Raw genomic sequence first — 16,023 nt, 5'->3', positions numbered from 1 at the left:
TCCCTCCCCCTCTCTGGGTATAATTTTTGAAAAAATTTTAAAAATGACGTATCATATCAATTATTATTAATTTGATGGCGCTGAGTACGAATATTATTGGCGTATTTTTTCGATTCAGTCTATTTGAAACCCTCTCCCTTTTTTTACCTCCCAATACTCAAATTATTTGTCATCAATATGTTCTGAAAACTTGAAAAAGACAAAGTACATTTGTATCTTTTTTTTATGTGCCTATATTTTTTTTTGCTCCCACGCACTAAAATTGTTACCTCAAGTTAGAAAATCGCGTCATGAAATTTGAAGCTCTTTCGGTATAAATTAAATGGTGTCGGTGAGCCCTCAATTTTATAAAAATGCAAAAAAAAATGAAGGATAGGGCAAAATATTTGAAATTGAAATTTTTTTGTTCCAGCACTCTATTTTGGTCCCTATTTCGGTGAAATCGACTCATATATGAATTCCCCCTTCCCCCTCCAACCTTTTCAATTTTTAATTTGATTTTCCCCCATTTGTTCTAACCTTGTGAGCTTCTAGTTCTAGTATAAGGGGACCGCATTGTTAGGGAGACCGAGGAAGGATTCTTTTTGAAAGAGTGAGGGGGGTGTTCAGAAGGATTCTGTCGAGAAATGATGAATTTTTAAGAAAATTGTGCAAACTTTGATTTTTCATTTTTTTTCTTCAAAATGTGAAGACGCCTTATTCAAGACAATTGAAATTACTGGGGGGGGGGGCGCTGAAAAAAATCTTCTTGAAAAGGGGGTCACTAGAAGAATTTTGGTACAAAAATGGAAAATTTTATATTTTATTCTGATTTTGTTTTATTTTATTCATTTTTCTTGATTTCTTCCAACTTTGAGGCTCCACTTAAGAGGACAAAAAATACTTGGGAGACTGAAAAAAATTCTTCTCGAGAGGTGGTCACTAGAAGAATTTTAGCACAAAAATGAGAAATTTTCAATTTTCTTCTGATTTTGTTTTATTTATTTTTCTCTATTTTTTGCAACTCTGGGGCTCCATTTTAGAGGTCAAAATAGTTTAGGGGGCCGGTTGTACATTTCTTTTTTTTAAATTGGAAATAGACATAAAAAATTCTGATTCACGCAGAAATAAAAAATTTTTGCATTTATTGAATTTTTATCGTTCTGTTGATTTTTTCAATTTGGGGCACTGGGGTTCCGGGCAAGACTTTTTTCCGATTTAGGGAGAGGGATGGAATTATTTTCTCACCCAAAGTAATCAAGTTAGGAAGTGGAAGGCAAAAAATTCAAACTTTGCAAAATAAGGTTAATTCATAATAGATATTTTTTTATTTTTTCATTAAGCCCTTCGATCCAGTCTCCCTCCCCTGAGTATCTCACTTGTTCATTAAAGGAAAGACTGACCTAAGACACCGAAAGTAAAGAAAAACATTTTCTGAGCAGCCTACCAATTTGAACTTGCAGTAGCAATTTTATGAAAAAATTTCAAAATATTGCTCTTTTGAAGGAATCTTATCACATGATGTTGAAAGGGTTCAACAATTTTACTGAATCCACTTCCAATCAATTTGACAGCTTGAAAATGGTGTGTGAACCGAATTTCGACATTTCGTTTTTATCGATTTAATCAAATTTTTATTTTTTTTTCACACAAAATACCTAGTCCTTTGAATTTTTAAAAATTCGAAAAATAAAATTCGTGAACTAAAATTCTTTTGATTTTTCTTTGCCACGTAAAAACATTTTTTTATCGGATTGAAATACGACTTAGCTCTTTGCGCGAAGTAAAAAATTGAAAAATTCGAAGTTTCAAGATTGACTATAGAAAGCATAGAAAAAAACATCAATTGCTACCCTTCCCCCTTCCCCTTCCTCACTTCCATTTACAAAATGATTTCATCAAACATGTTATAAATTTTAGATAATTCAGCCAACATCCATTTCAATGTATCTAATTTGAGCCAATTTCGTATCCTAATTTACCACGCTCTGATTTGTTTCGCGTAATCCAATTTTTCCCCTATACTTCATAACGTGAAATACAACGCACAGTATATGATTTGCAGTACCTACCTACTTGTGTAATAAATTTCAATAATAAAAAAAAATCCGTATCATTTTTCTGCTTACAGGTGTTCAAGAAAAACTAGGCATTTTGAACAACGGCATCGTATACGCGGTATTTGATTACGAAGCTCATAATCCGGATGAATTGAATTTTAAAGAAGGAGATCGTTTGACTGTTCTACGTAAAGGCGACGAATGGGAAAGAGAATGGTGGTGGTCGCGTTTGAACGATAAAGAAGGATATATTCCTAGGAATTTACTAGGGGTAAGGATTTGCGTTGCTCGATTATTATATCACTATAGTCTTCTTTTCTCTTCGTATAAGGTAGCTTTTCCTTGTGGTTTTTTTTCATTCTCCTCCTTCACCTCCTCTCCTCCTACGAAACTTTAACAATACCTACGTTGTTGTTGTGTACAAGAGGCTAAAAATTTTCTATTTTTTACGATTACAGTTGTACCCGAGAATACATCCGAATACTAATAAAATTCAGGATTAACGAAGAGCCTGCGGAGGACAAACGTGTGATATTTTTCAACCATATTGTTGGTCAGATGATCCGCCAACAGAAGAGAACCCAGTGAATTTGGAATTTCATCTCATCTCGTATTGTTTATTTTTTATTTTCATCTTGTGCGCGAATATTGTAACCGATACTACCAGTGGTGTAAATTACGGTACGCTATGGTGGTGTTTTATGGCGTGTAATTTTTTTCCATTTTTTTTTCTTCTTTCTCGGAGACAAACGTACATAAAAGTTGTTCTATCTCAGGTATATATTTGTTTAAGGGGAGAAATTTCGATTTGAGATTATTATAGGTTATACGATGAGACGAGAAACGCAGGTAGCGTGTTTCAAATAAAAACTCGTTAGGCGGCGAGAATATCTTGGCAAAGTTTTCGTTTTGATAAACTTAACACACTTGAGTTTCCATCAAGTTAAAATTACCGTGTCCGGGTAGGTAAGGTATGGCACGTTGTACTCAAATTTTATCCAACTTTGGGCATCACCGAGAGAAAGAGGTGTCTTTTGAAAATCGCAACTTTCCGGCGACTAGATCGCTGCAGCCTTTGGATGTGGAAAGCATATCGATGATAGTTGCGAACAAGTTTCAAGTCACGTATCGATCATACGAAAAAAGAGCCTGTTCGTTTTGAAAGCAAAATACATACATATTTTTCTCTCGATGTCGATATATGAGAAAAGTTTTTCCAGCCAGTTTTCCGAATTATTAGGTAAATTATTGTTGTTGTTTTTTTTTCAATTACGAATTCGGAGATGAGTTAATCAAAAAATGAAAAAAAAAAATGTACGCAGAATTTGGGCGTTTTTTTAAAGCATCTGTGATCATACGTCCAATCCGATTGAAATTTTTTGGCAATTTTTATTCGCATATCTCGTATCTTGATAATTTTCACCGCTTTTTTATGGTTATTTTTTTTTATTACGAGCGCGTACTTACAATTATAAGGAAACAAAAAGTAATATCGACTGCAATTATTACGCAATAACAGTAATGGAAGTTACCATTGTTATAAATTAAAATGCAGTATTATGTTTTACACGTAATAATTATTTATTTTACTGTTCTATTTTTTCGTTTCACTTTTTTTTCCTTTTTTTCTCTCTTTCTGTGCGTGTGTGAAAATGAAAAAATCAATTTAGAATTTTTGACGAGAGCGATTTTTTTCTAAATGAATGGATTATATTTTTATATCACTCGTTTGCACATTTTACAAACACGTAATGTATTCTTTTTTTAATACTTATGCAAATCGATACACATATCGATCGATTTCGTGATAATGATTTTTTTCTTGTGTTTTTTTTCTTTCTTTTTTTTTTGGTCAACCTTTTATCAAATATGAATTTTTATTTTATATTATATATTTTAAGGCTTTTTATTTTTTAGGATATCAAATGAAACCATTAAAGTGCCTATATTTTGTTAGTTGTGTATATGTACATATCAAATTTTATGTATTTTGTAAGTAGCCTGTACAGAATATTTGTTATCAATAAAGTTGTTATTTTATTTCTTTTTTGACGATGTTTTTATTTTGAAGAATATGCTTTAGGCGATTTTAACGACGGATTTTTCGACGTACTTTGTTTTGAAAATGATGAAATTTCTGTTTGAAAAAGAATAATAAATACGGAAATACGAGTATGAGATTCGTCTTTTTAAAAACAATCGAAAAATATTGAAAACGTTAAATAATTGATAAAAATATCTATTGGATTGAGGTTCCAACCGCCCTCCCCTCTCATTTTGACATTTTGTTGGCTCAATCTCGCTTTAAACTCATGGTAAATTAATAAATAATAATTTGATCTTAAAATTGTAAATAGGAAAAAATATTTCGAAAAAATGAAATACATACCTACTAGAATTTAAAACGAAGATTTCTCAGAAAAAAAAGTGTTATATTGCAAAAATAATGATTCGATCGAATTCCCCGTGTAAAAAAAAAACAAAAAAACACATTTTGACTCTTCGTTTGATTTTTTTTGATATTTATTAAATTTATTTTTAAAAAAAGTTGTTCAGTGAACGGACATACAACGCCCTCTATCAGAATAAAAAGACAACTATGTTCTGTTTTTAATAATCGAGATCGAAGAAATCGTGAGAGAATTCAAAATATTATGTGCATGGAGCTATCTTTCGAAATATTTCCAAAGCTACGTCAAAAAAGAGCTTAAAACGCGCTTTTTCGTAAATTTTCAAATTTTCGTAATCACTAGTAAATTATCAAAGCATGTACTTATCTTATTTTTCAACATGTTGCGGAGATATCGAGGACGACAAAACGCTTTCTGGTGACTTTTTCGTGACAGCTTAACCACCAGATCATCAAGTCAAAAATCGATTACTCGCGATCACTGCTTAGTGAAGCTGTCACTAACAAGTCACCCCAAACGGTTTCGTCATTCTCATATCAAATTGTTGGTGAAATCATCACCGGAATATCCCTTGTGCAACTGAAAAAAAATTTCGGTGGTATGGTAATCTCTTGGTTAGTGATAGATTCACGGAGCAGTGACCATGCATAATTGACTTTCTACTTGGTGACTTGTTGGTATATTTTGTTGTTTACTTGGTGACAGATCCATCAAGCACATTACTTCAGATACACCTTGGGGAATTTTTGGTGAATTTAACTAACCAGTGCAATGCAGGAAAAAGTTCTATTTATATAGAACCCAAGAGAAACGATTTCATATGAAATCACAAAAAAAATCACAGAAACAGAAAACGAGTACAATTTTTCTATACTTACCTACTTAATTACACTTTGAAAGAATTTAATTTTCTAAACAAAATTGAAAATAAAAAATATGTAGGTACCTAAGTATTAGGTGCTTGAATAAATGAATTTTTTTCAATTCAATTTTTTATGCAACAATCAAATTTATAAAAAATTTTACTCAATACAATATAATCAGGTACCTATTACAAATACATTATTCTGTGTAGTAAAATCTAGTTCGCAATATGACCATTGACCAACGAAATCGGCAAATGAACCAATTAAGATGACTGATGAGTATTTTGAATCGAGTAAGTATGTAGGTAGCTAGGTAGATGCACTTCGAATATAATGAAATCTTTCTTTTAAAACATAGGTATATACTAGGTATTAGGATAATCCAATCTCTGTTGTTTAGATCACTTCGTAGGTAAACTAAACCTGAAACAAAAGTTCCATTATTAGTTAGCTTTAATTTAGAGCTCTACTTTATATTTCATACGTACATATATCTGCATCCTGATTTAAAACTAACCCAATATTCAATATTCATGAAATTCAGGAAATAACACTCATAGGTTACCCATCTTAAGAAATCCTATCCATGTTATTTACATAAGATTACGTTAGGTATAGGGAATACAACAGAGGATTAACAGAACAATAGATGAAAACAATACAAAGAACTTGAACAAAGAAAAGTAATTTTCTTTTTCATTAATTATCACCATAGATAACCAGATAAAATGTCAATAGAACAATAGATAGAAATAGTATATCGATCTAAGTAATCAAATTAACGCATGGAAACTATAGAATAGCAAGAGCAACAAACAAATAATATGTATAATTTCAAAAAATTAAATTACGAAAGATGTAAAAAGAACGTAGTTGCTTACTCAAAATAATGTAAAAATTAATCCTCCATTTTAAAAAAAAATAAAAAAACAGTTTCTTGAAAAAAATATTTATAGAAAAAAAATTAGAATGAAGATACGAGTAGTGATCAGTAATCACGTAATGGTTCAGTTGAGCTAAAAAAAAAGTTATCCATAGTCAGAATTATTAGGCCATGAGTTTTTTTCCCATTCCAATTCAGCCTTTTGTTTTATTCCTTTCAAAAACGAGTTGAAAATGGTTGAAAACTTCGTTGAATGAACCGAAACAGATTTAACCCATTTCATCCGAATTTCACAATTTGGAGCTATTCAGGAGCTTCCAGCCCGATTTTAGATCTCCATCGAATTTTAAAATTTCTCCAGAAGGGGTGGAACTGAATTTGGGCAGCTAAAAATCAGTCGTGAGTAGAGAATATCTCTACTGTTGTGGCTCATTCTCGAATTTATTTACAAAGTTCATCTACATTTAGGTCGATTTTCAAGCGCACATCCAGGGCCGTCGAGAGCTAATGCAGACCCGGGGCAAATATAATTTGGCCCTCTTTCTATTACAGACAAAACTGTGTACAGGTTTTTTGAGAAGAGAAGGGGGAGGTTAAATTGAAAATTTGCCGAATGATATAAGAAAAAAATACTAATTTTTCCAACTGATACTTACCATAGGTATTCATATGACTTATAAAAATTTTCATTTTCTGTTTTGAATTTTTGCTCTTGAAAATTTGTATTTTGAGAGAACTAAAAATGTTGTTTTTTTATGCGAGGAGTTTATTTTTTGGCTTTTGAGATTTTAGAATTTGAAAGATTTTTTTAGGATGTTGATTTTGAAAAAAAAGAGAACAGGCTCAAGTAAGGGCGAAAGCTCTTGAAAATTTGTATTCTTAGAGGATTAAAGAAATTTTTTACGCGAGAAGTTTATTTTTTCTTTTTAAAACTTTAAAAGTTGAATGATAATTTTTTCTTTAGAAATATCAATTTGGAAAAAGAAAAAAAACACTATCAAAAATTTATGTTTTGGGAAGTAAAAACCCAGATTTTTCTTTCATCACAAACCTTTCTTTTTGGGGGAATATACAAATAGTATTGGCACGACAGAAAATGTTATTCGAACGTCAGGACATTCGAACGACAAAATAGGACAATTTAGGTAATACGAATGAAAATTCGATTTCATATAACGAACGAAAGACATTTATGATTTAATCCACGTCCAAATTAAATTTTGAACCCCCCACCCCCCATTGTTGGCCGGAAAAATGAATTATTCATCGCCAAACAAAGAAATTCCAGAAAAATGACTCATTTTGTAATAATAAAAAAAATGTAAAAATAAACATACCTAGAGGTAACTTTTACGAATGGAAAGTCCTTCATTTTTTGAAAAAACTCCTTTTTCAAGTTGAATTTGAAAAAGTTTTGCTTTCGAAAAAAAAATTGATTTCTTGTAAAAATTGCAGAAAATTGTGAAAAAGTTGTCGTTTTTTTTAGTTGCTAAAATTAAGAAAAAATTTTGTTTTTTTGGTCAAAATTTTCGAAAATTGTCAAAGTCTTGCTTTTTTTTAGAATTACCAAATACACATTTCTTCTTACAAAACTGCCGAAAATCTTGCTTTTTTTGCAAAAATTTCCAATAGTTTTAAAAAACCTAGTCAAATCACTAAATGATAGAAAATTCTACTGTTTTTTTTTTTTGGTAAAATTGTGTTGGTCAAAATTTTTAAAAATTGTCAAAAAGTCCTTCTTTTTTCCAGAATATAAAATAAATGTTGCTTTTTATAGTCCGGCATATGACAATAGGAGTAATTGCACCCCCCCCCCCCGCCGATCCTCCGGGATAACTTTTTTCTTAAAGGGGACATCTTCAGGAACATTTAAAGCAAACTTGCCCAAAAAAAAGTTGTCCTTACTTACAAAATGGCGGCCATTTTGATTGACAGGTCAGCTGAAATCGCAGATTTTGCATTTTAACATACCTAGGACTTGCACGAAATTTTTCAAAATTTACAAAAGTAGATCGAAAGGTCATGCGAAAATTTATCACCTGTCAAAATTTCAAAAGCTAAAGTGCGTTTTTCGATTTTTGGTGAATTTTTGAAAATCGAATTTAGGCCAAAAATGAGGGAAAAAATCAAAATTTTACCAAGTTGACTAAGAAAGCTGAAATTTGAGATATACCCTATTTTCGACATGCCAAATCGATTGGAAACGTTTTGAAACTCGAAATTCCCACAAAATTCCATCAAATTGGAGTTGTAAAGCTAAAATTTATTCTAAAAACTAATTTAAATACGCTACGAAGTACTGCGGGTGAATTTCAAGTCGTTTTGGAGCCACCAGCGACTTTTTAAAAATTCCTAAAGCCTCCAGCAGATTTTTGAAACTCTGAATTTTCACAAAATTTCATCAAATGGAGATGGAAAGCTGAAATTTACTCCACACTCCAATTTTAACACCCTCTGAAGACGACTTCAGGCGGCGTCAAGTCATTTTAGGGCCTCCAGCGACTTTTTTGAAAATTACTGGAGCCTCCAGTAGATTGTTGAAACTTGAAATTTTCACAAAACTTCATCAAATGGAGATGAAAAGCTGAAATTTACTGTACACTCCAATTTTAACACCCTCTGAAGACGACTTCAGATGGGTTCAAGTCATTTTAGAGCCTGCAGCGACTTTCTTGAAAATTACTGGAGCCTCTAGTAGATTTTTGAAACTTGAAATTTCCCCACCATTAATTTATCAAATGGAGTTGGCAAGCTGAAATTTACTTCGTAGACTACATGGTGGTTTCAAATGGTTTTGAAGCTTCCAGCTACTTTTAGGAAACTTCAATTTTCCAAAAAAAACGCCATTTTCAAAAAGTCGCTAGAGGCTCCAAAACGGCTTGAAATCCACCAGCATTCAACTTCGTAGCATATTGAAATTAGTTTTCAGAATGAATTTCGACTCTCCATCTCAGTTTGATGAAATTTTGTGAAAATTTAAAGTTTCAAAAATCTACTGGAAGCTTCAGTAATTTTTAAAAAAGTCGCTGGAGGCCCTAAAATGACTTGAACCCACCTGAAATCGTCTTCAGAGGGTGTTAAAATTGGTTCACGTTTTTTAAATGAAATTTCAAAAAAAAATTAGTTCAAATCGCTAAAAATTGATAGAAAGTTTTACCTTTTTTTTTTTGAGAACAAGTTTTGATTTTTTGGTCAAAAAACTCTGGTGAAATTTTTGATCTTCCAAATTATGTACTCCCATCTCCCAGACCAATAACCAGTCATGTGCTATCATTATTATCATTCACTGTGACCAGCCGAAACGTTTGACATGAAACTTTTTTGGAGATACTCGATATTTCTGCGCACCCTGCAGTTATATAGATACATATTTGCGTTGTATATTTTTCGATTATTAGAAAATCCTAAAATCTGCTGAAGGCTCTGGCATGATTTAAAACCACCATCACTCGATTAAGATGATCCCATAATAGGCTATAAACAAAATTTCAACCTCGAACCCAAATTTTTTCAAATTTTGTCATTTTCTACAAAAATTTGAGTCATCAAAAATTCATCAAAAATCACACTAGCATGTACAATAAAATTCAACACCTGAAATTTAGCTCGATGATGTATGTACTTTCGAATTCCCTCTATAATTTTTCCCAGCCCACTCCAGAAGATTTCCAACTAGTCGAGACAGTTTCTCGATTAATATCATTGCATCACTCAATTTTGCTATCAAAACTCCTTCAACTCCACACAGCACAAATTTCATACAACGCACAAAAAACCTCGCCTCGTTTTTCTCGCACGAGTCGAACACTCGATAAATTTTGCACATTGCGAAACAGCCAACCGAGCTGACAAATTAATCAGAATTTAAATATTTCGTCGACGGTTGACGGTTGACTGTTGGCTGTTCAAATCAGTTTTGTCTCATTACGATAAATAGGTATGCAATACAACTACACGTAAACCTTCAGCAACACCTCAGGCCATACGGCGGCGGCGGTATTGCTAATCGAAAATCAATCGGCTCTTATCAGTATGTCAACGAAAAATCGCTTATCAGTATTAACCTCTATTAACACCTGACACGGATGAGTATTCAGTCTATAATATTCGAGTACGTCGCAACAGTTCTCACTTCTGACATAGTCGCGTCTTCGCGTAATTTACTACCTCTCTCTATACCCATTTAATTTTTATTGCGAGTGTTGCTGAAAACATACGAATCCACATACTTATTCTCTCGCGTAACTGAAAATTATGGAAGGTGAGATTTTATACACGAATGGAGGACTTTACGAACACGAGATCGCATCCGAGCACCATCATCACCATCAAATCCAACAGCACGCCACTCAACAGCAACAACAGCAACAAAATATGGTCAGCGAGCAGCAACAACAACAACATCATGTGGTCAAACACGAGCACGTGCCAGTTACAACTTCAGCTCCATCGTACGAAGGATCGTGTTGGCAATTCATGCCACCTGATTATCCTTACTGTTCCGAAGATGATTTCAGGTACCTACCTATATATGTAATATGAACCTATCGTTATATGTATGTAGATACGTGTGTACCTTGTAGTACCTTTGGGAGAGTAATTAAGCTACCAACGATTATTAAAAACGGCAATCGGCGCTCAGCTCTGAGTAACTCGTCGTATATAAAATACCTCACCAGCCCTTGTACCTTCTAACATATCAAATCGGAAAACAGTAAATTACCGCTAAATTGAGCGGAATAAAGCGTGGGAAGGTAACAGGTGATGATACCGTTCGTACCTGGTGCATAATGCTCACCACCGCCACGTACCTACTTATATACGTATTTTTTTCTCTTTCAACTCGTATTACCTGCCTTCTTTCTTTTTTTTTTTTAACCCTTGTTCTTGTACTTTTTTTCCTATACTTTTTCATTCGTACGTATTTTTGACAACTGTTTTTACTCGATAGCGTATTTGACGCGGATAAAATTCCTTACTCGAGCTTCCCAACACGAAAGCGTGCACTACTACACGTTATTGTTTCGATGACACCGAGTTTAATAGGCTTGCGAAGGTTTTTTTTCCTCTCTTTTTTTATCGAGTAACTCTTTTTTTTTTACCCTGCTCTTAAGGTATAGCTTTTCATCGCGAAGTTTGACGTCTGTTTTGTTTTTCTGCTCGTGAGCTTTATACCTATAGTCTTTCGAAACGAGTAATTTAGTTTAAAAAGATATAAATAGCGAATAAATTAAATGAAAGAAATAGACGGGACCGATAACTTGAAATAAATTTAATTTACCAAATTAAAGAGTAAACGAGGAGACAAAAAATTACAGTTACAAAAAGATAACGAAAAAATTGACATCAGAATAGATCGGTGAAAAGGTAACAGATGCTCTCGTTTGCTCTGGCCATACTTTAGTTGGTCCTCTGCCCCTCTTTACCAGCTTTTATCTGGCATTCGATGTACTTGAACATCAATGGAAACTTCCTAAACCGTTTACAGGTATTTTCACATGAATCTAACTGCGATAGATATACAAGTTGCATGAGAATACTAGCAGCAAAATTGGCACAAAGCTACGCAAATAGGCAGGTACCTCTACCTACCAAACTACTCAGCCTCCTCGTAGTGGTATATTCATAGATAACAAAATCATTCAAGTTGTCTTGTTATCCTATATGACCCATAGTATGTAGGTATTCTATTCTCTATACGAAAATACGCACTTCACGTTTTTCTTTATGATGCGATAATAGTACGTAATTTCTAAATACTTGACGATTTCACAAACGATAAAATGATTTTTTTTTCAAGAGAAAAAATATGAATTGAGTTGAAACATTGGAAAAATATTCGAAAAATCGAGTAATATTTTCTTAAAAATTAAAACAATAAATGAGGAGGTGGATAGCAAAACGCAATAACTCCAAAATTACGAAAATTGAGTTTGATATCTATCCTTATGTAAAATTCAACGGGGAATCCATTCCCAGTGTCAGATTTTGTCCATCAGTTGAATATCATAGCGCAATCGAGGAAAACAAGTCTGATTTTAGAGCTAAATGCATTGAAAAATGAGATTTTGTTTGCAAAACGCAATAACTCCACTACTTTTTATACATTTCAGTTGCGCAGATGTGGTAACACTGTTTTTTTTCATCGGGTAGGTACTGAAAATCGTTGGGTAGGAGTTACTTAAAAAAATGGTGCTTTCGTTGCCACTCTCTGAATGCCATATCACATACAGGAATTGTTTGAATTTGACATTCCAGTTTTTTAATTGTTTTTTATCGAAAATTCTCGATTAAACATCAATTTTTTCAAATAAAAAATACATTTTTTTGCAGAAAAACACCAAAAAAAAATTTTGCGTTCAAAACGCAATAACTTTTTTTTCTTTTCCTCACTGTGCTTACCCAGGTGACCGAAATTTTGAAATTGAGTGGAAATTTTATTTGTGGCACCTTCCCCTTTCATTTGACACCAATTTCGGAACTCGACCCCCCACCCTTCCCCTCCTGACAATTTTTCCTAATTTCCCAAAAAAACCAAAAATGGAGTTATTGCGTTTTGCTATCCACCTCCTCAAATTAATTCTCCGTATTTTTGAGCTTTTAACACAAAAAATATCAGCAACCTCATTTAGTAGATAGCAATCTGACAGATGAAATTATTTGGAAATTTTAGAAATCAAATCGCTAACGCCTTTCTAAATGATGTTTTGGATGAATGATTTTTTTAAAAAAAATTTTGAAACTAATCCGGAGAATTGAAGGGGTATTATAAAATCAAAACTGTATTTAATTTTTTTTGTGAGCTTGGAGTAGCAATAAACCATTATTATGGCATAAATTAGATGAATTTTACAAATTTCGATTTTTGTGACATTTTAAGGGCTTATGGTGGCCTTTTAGAAGTATGCCAACATGGAGGGGGGAATCTCCCAGGGATGGATAATAACTTTTTTTGAGTTTTGATGCAGCCTAGCAAAAAATCATGGCCAAATAACCTCAATAAGACGTAGGGAAAAATTCTGATTTTTTGATCAATGTTTGACACATCTCCAATTCAGTGGGGGTAGGTAAGGGTTTTATGGGTTTTTTTGATTACCTCATTTTATGAAGTGATATATGGGTTCTAAACTTGATATAAGCCATTAGGGGCAGTGAAAACATAAAATTGTTGTAGGAAAATCAAGCTTCCCAAAATGCTACTTATTTATGGTATGAATTGGCTGTATAAGAAAAATACTTCATGTTGGACCTGTTTATCCCACATAATGATAGATCACTTTTATCGAAGTCTTAATGCTTCAAGTTGAGTCAGAAAGAGTAATAATATCAATAGGAAAATGATATTTCTGAGAAATTTGAAAAAAATTCAAATCAAAATTTCTCAGCACCACATTTGCACATTTTCCTACTGACCTAATGTACTAATCCAGCCAAATTCTTCACATACATTCTCAAGACACAAATTTATAAGTCCCCACGAGGTAATTTCTTCAAATATCAGTAGAATATCCCCCCCAAAAAGCAAAAGACAAAAAATGTGAGCAATTTAAGAAAAATTTCCAACCCTGAGAAAATTCTCCCATTGGTACAAAAAATATTACCTCGTGGGGAATTAGATATTTAGATTAAGAACATCGAGTTCAAGATATTTCATGGATATGCGTTGAATATTAGTAGGAAAAGTGACATATAGGAGAAAAAAAAGTTTTTCAGAAAATTGCATTTTTAACTGTATCAATCTTACAAACTTCAATACTAAATTCCTACGTCCCTTTTTGTTTCTGATGGATTATCTTCCACAACCAAGTTCAGTTCATGTCTCTGATGCATTTTTGAGGATAACTCAATAAACGGGTTTTTAAAACCTAAAACCGTACCTACCCCCTTAAGAAGAAAATTATGGTTATTCAAAGGAAAAAACTATCACTTTGAGAGCTTTTGAACTGGACGAAAATGAACTTTAAAATTTTCTAATGCCCTAAAGGTGATAATATAGAAGAACTAGGCTCGTCCTCATTTGTTAAAAAAAAAGAAGTAATTTTGGTAACCAAAATGTTCGAAAAACCAACCAAAAAGTACGAGTATAACCAACCAAAAAAAGCTATACAAAACGCGAGCAAAACAATTTTTAACGCAGAAAAACATTACAGAAAAAAATAGATGATAGAAAAGAGAAACTTTTGGCAATTTTTATCAACAAACTGAGAATTTTCGCAGTTTCGCAAAAAGTAATTTTTGGCGAAAAAGGAGACTTCGACAATTTAAACAAACGAAAGGCTTTGGCTATTTCTGACAAACGAGTGGAACTTTTGGACAAATTTATGTAAAAATGTGAAACTTTTTGGAATTTTCAGCAAAAAAAGAGACAACTTTAAGAATTTTGTTAAGAAGGCGAATTTTTGAACATTTTTAATAAAAACCAAAACTTTAATAATTTTAGCAAAAAACAGGAATTTTTAGGAATTTATGGTAAACTATCAGGAGTTTTGGATTTGAATAATTTTTGGGAAAAAAGGGAAAAACTTCCGAAATTTTGCTAAAAATCAAGAATTTGGCAATTTCACAAGAAAAGCAATTTGTGGGAATTATTGGCAAAAAAAATCATATTTCTTGGAATTGTTTTCAAAAAGCGAGACTTTTCTGCAGTGTTCAGAAAAAAAAATTTCAAGTAAACAAGTAATTTAGTAGCATGAAAAGTTGAATTTTTGGTAATTTTTGGAAGAAGCGAGACTTTTGGACAAGTTTTGAAAAAAAACAAAAATTTTTGTATTTTTTTTTAAACCCAAAAGAATTTAATTTTGATTTTGCAAGCAGGACTTTTTGGTAATTACTTATTGGAAAAAGTGAGGACGAATTGAAAATTCATCCCTTGGTATACTATTTTGGAAATTGATTTTTTCTGTTTTTGATTTCAATCATAAGACGTGATCAATCTTTTCAAAGAATCTGATAATTTGAGAGCAGATGGTCAAGATATCATTAGTCTTCCAGTTTTCCACATACCTAATATAGAAGAAAATAAATTAGTTATTCATCTGTTATTTTTCGTCATTTTTTCAATGTTATCTGCATTCATGACAGTTCTTTTTATTTTCTCATTATGTTCGTGGTAAAAAGACGTTTGCGCGTGTTTAGGTTAAAGATTCCCAAAATATTAGTCATTTTAACGTATGTTTCCACTAGGATTTTAGCAAGGCAGGAATCAAGTATCTTCCGCTTTAGGCAAACTGTTCACTTTGCTTCAACCCCCCCTCCCCCTCTCCCTCAATAGTCCCAAACGGCGAATAATTTTTGGATAAAACAAAACAGAGTTGAAAAAGCACACAAAAATACACCACCAGGGCAAATTTCAATCACTGAATTTCATTTCTTAATTTTTGATAAATTTGAAAAAATTTAAAACCTTACTTGGTTTTTTATTGAAAACTTATAATCCGAAATTTTGTTCAAATTTCATGTTTGCCTTTCAAATCGATTGATGGTGGTTTTGAACCCTTGTAGAGCCTTCAGCAGATTTTTCATATTTTTCTGTGATGAAAAGATGCTAAATTTCATTTTTGTCCTTTTTCACAATTTTTTCAAAACTGGACAGTCTAAAAATATGCTGAAAAACAAAACCTCCATTTCATCAAATTTTGATATTTTTTCACAAAAAATAGTGTAAGTACTTGAATTTTCAAAAATTCTTCAAACAACTCAACATTTAAAAGGTTGATGATTGGTGCGTTTTTGAACGTCCTTTCGATGAGAAACCCCACGGCAACGACAATTGAGCGAATACTATTACTTGATGGTACAGGTGTAGGCTAATACGTATAATGTCA

General features: G+C 32.5%; 2 protein-coding genes across 9 annotated transcripts in view; both read left to right on the top strand.

Moving 5' to 3' along the window:
• The window catches only part of ASPP (Ankyrin-repeat, SH3-domain, and Proline-rich-region containing Protein), a 309,410-nt gene extending 305,585 nt beyond the window's left edge, over nt 1–3,825 (top strand). For all 8 annotated transcript variants that reach the window (XM_065358734.1, XM_065358731.1, XM_065358732.1 and 5 more), the window contains 2 exons: nt 2,111–2,310; nt 2,498–3,825. In XM_065358734.1, the coding sequence (XP_065214806.1) occupies nt 2,111–2,310; nt 2,498–2,542 (245 nt within the window). In that variant the 3' untranslated portion in view covers nt 2,543–3,825. The remainder of the gene's footprint in view (nt 1–2,110; nt 2,311–2,497) is intronic.
• A 6,354-nt stretch (nt 3,826–10,179) lies between these two features.
• LOC135838661 (homeobox protein vnd-like) overlaps nt 10,180–16,023 on the top strand; it is a 42,023-nt gene continuing 36,179 nt past the window's right edge. Inside the window, exon 1 of the mRNA XM_065354388.1 lies at nt 10,180–10,716. Within this exon, the coding sequence (XP_065210460.1) occupies nt 10,454–10,716 (263 nt within the window). The 5' untranslated portion in view covers nt 10,180–10,453. The remainder of the gene's footprint in view (nt 10,717–16,023) is intronic.

Source organism: Planococcus citri, chromosome 3 (genome assembly GCF_950023065.1).
Source record: "Planococcus citri chromosome 3, ihPlaCitr1.1, whole genome shotgun sequence".
Classification (NCBI taxonomy): Eukaryota; Metazoa; Arthropoda; class Insecta; order Hemiptera; family Pseudococcidae; genus Planococcus; species Planococcus citri.
This window is presented reverse-complemented; position numbering and strand designations above follow the sequence as displayed.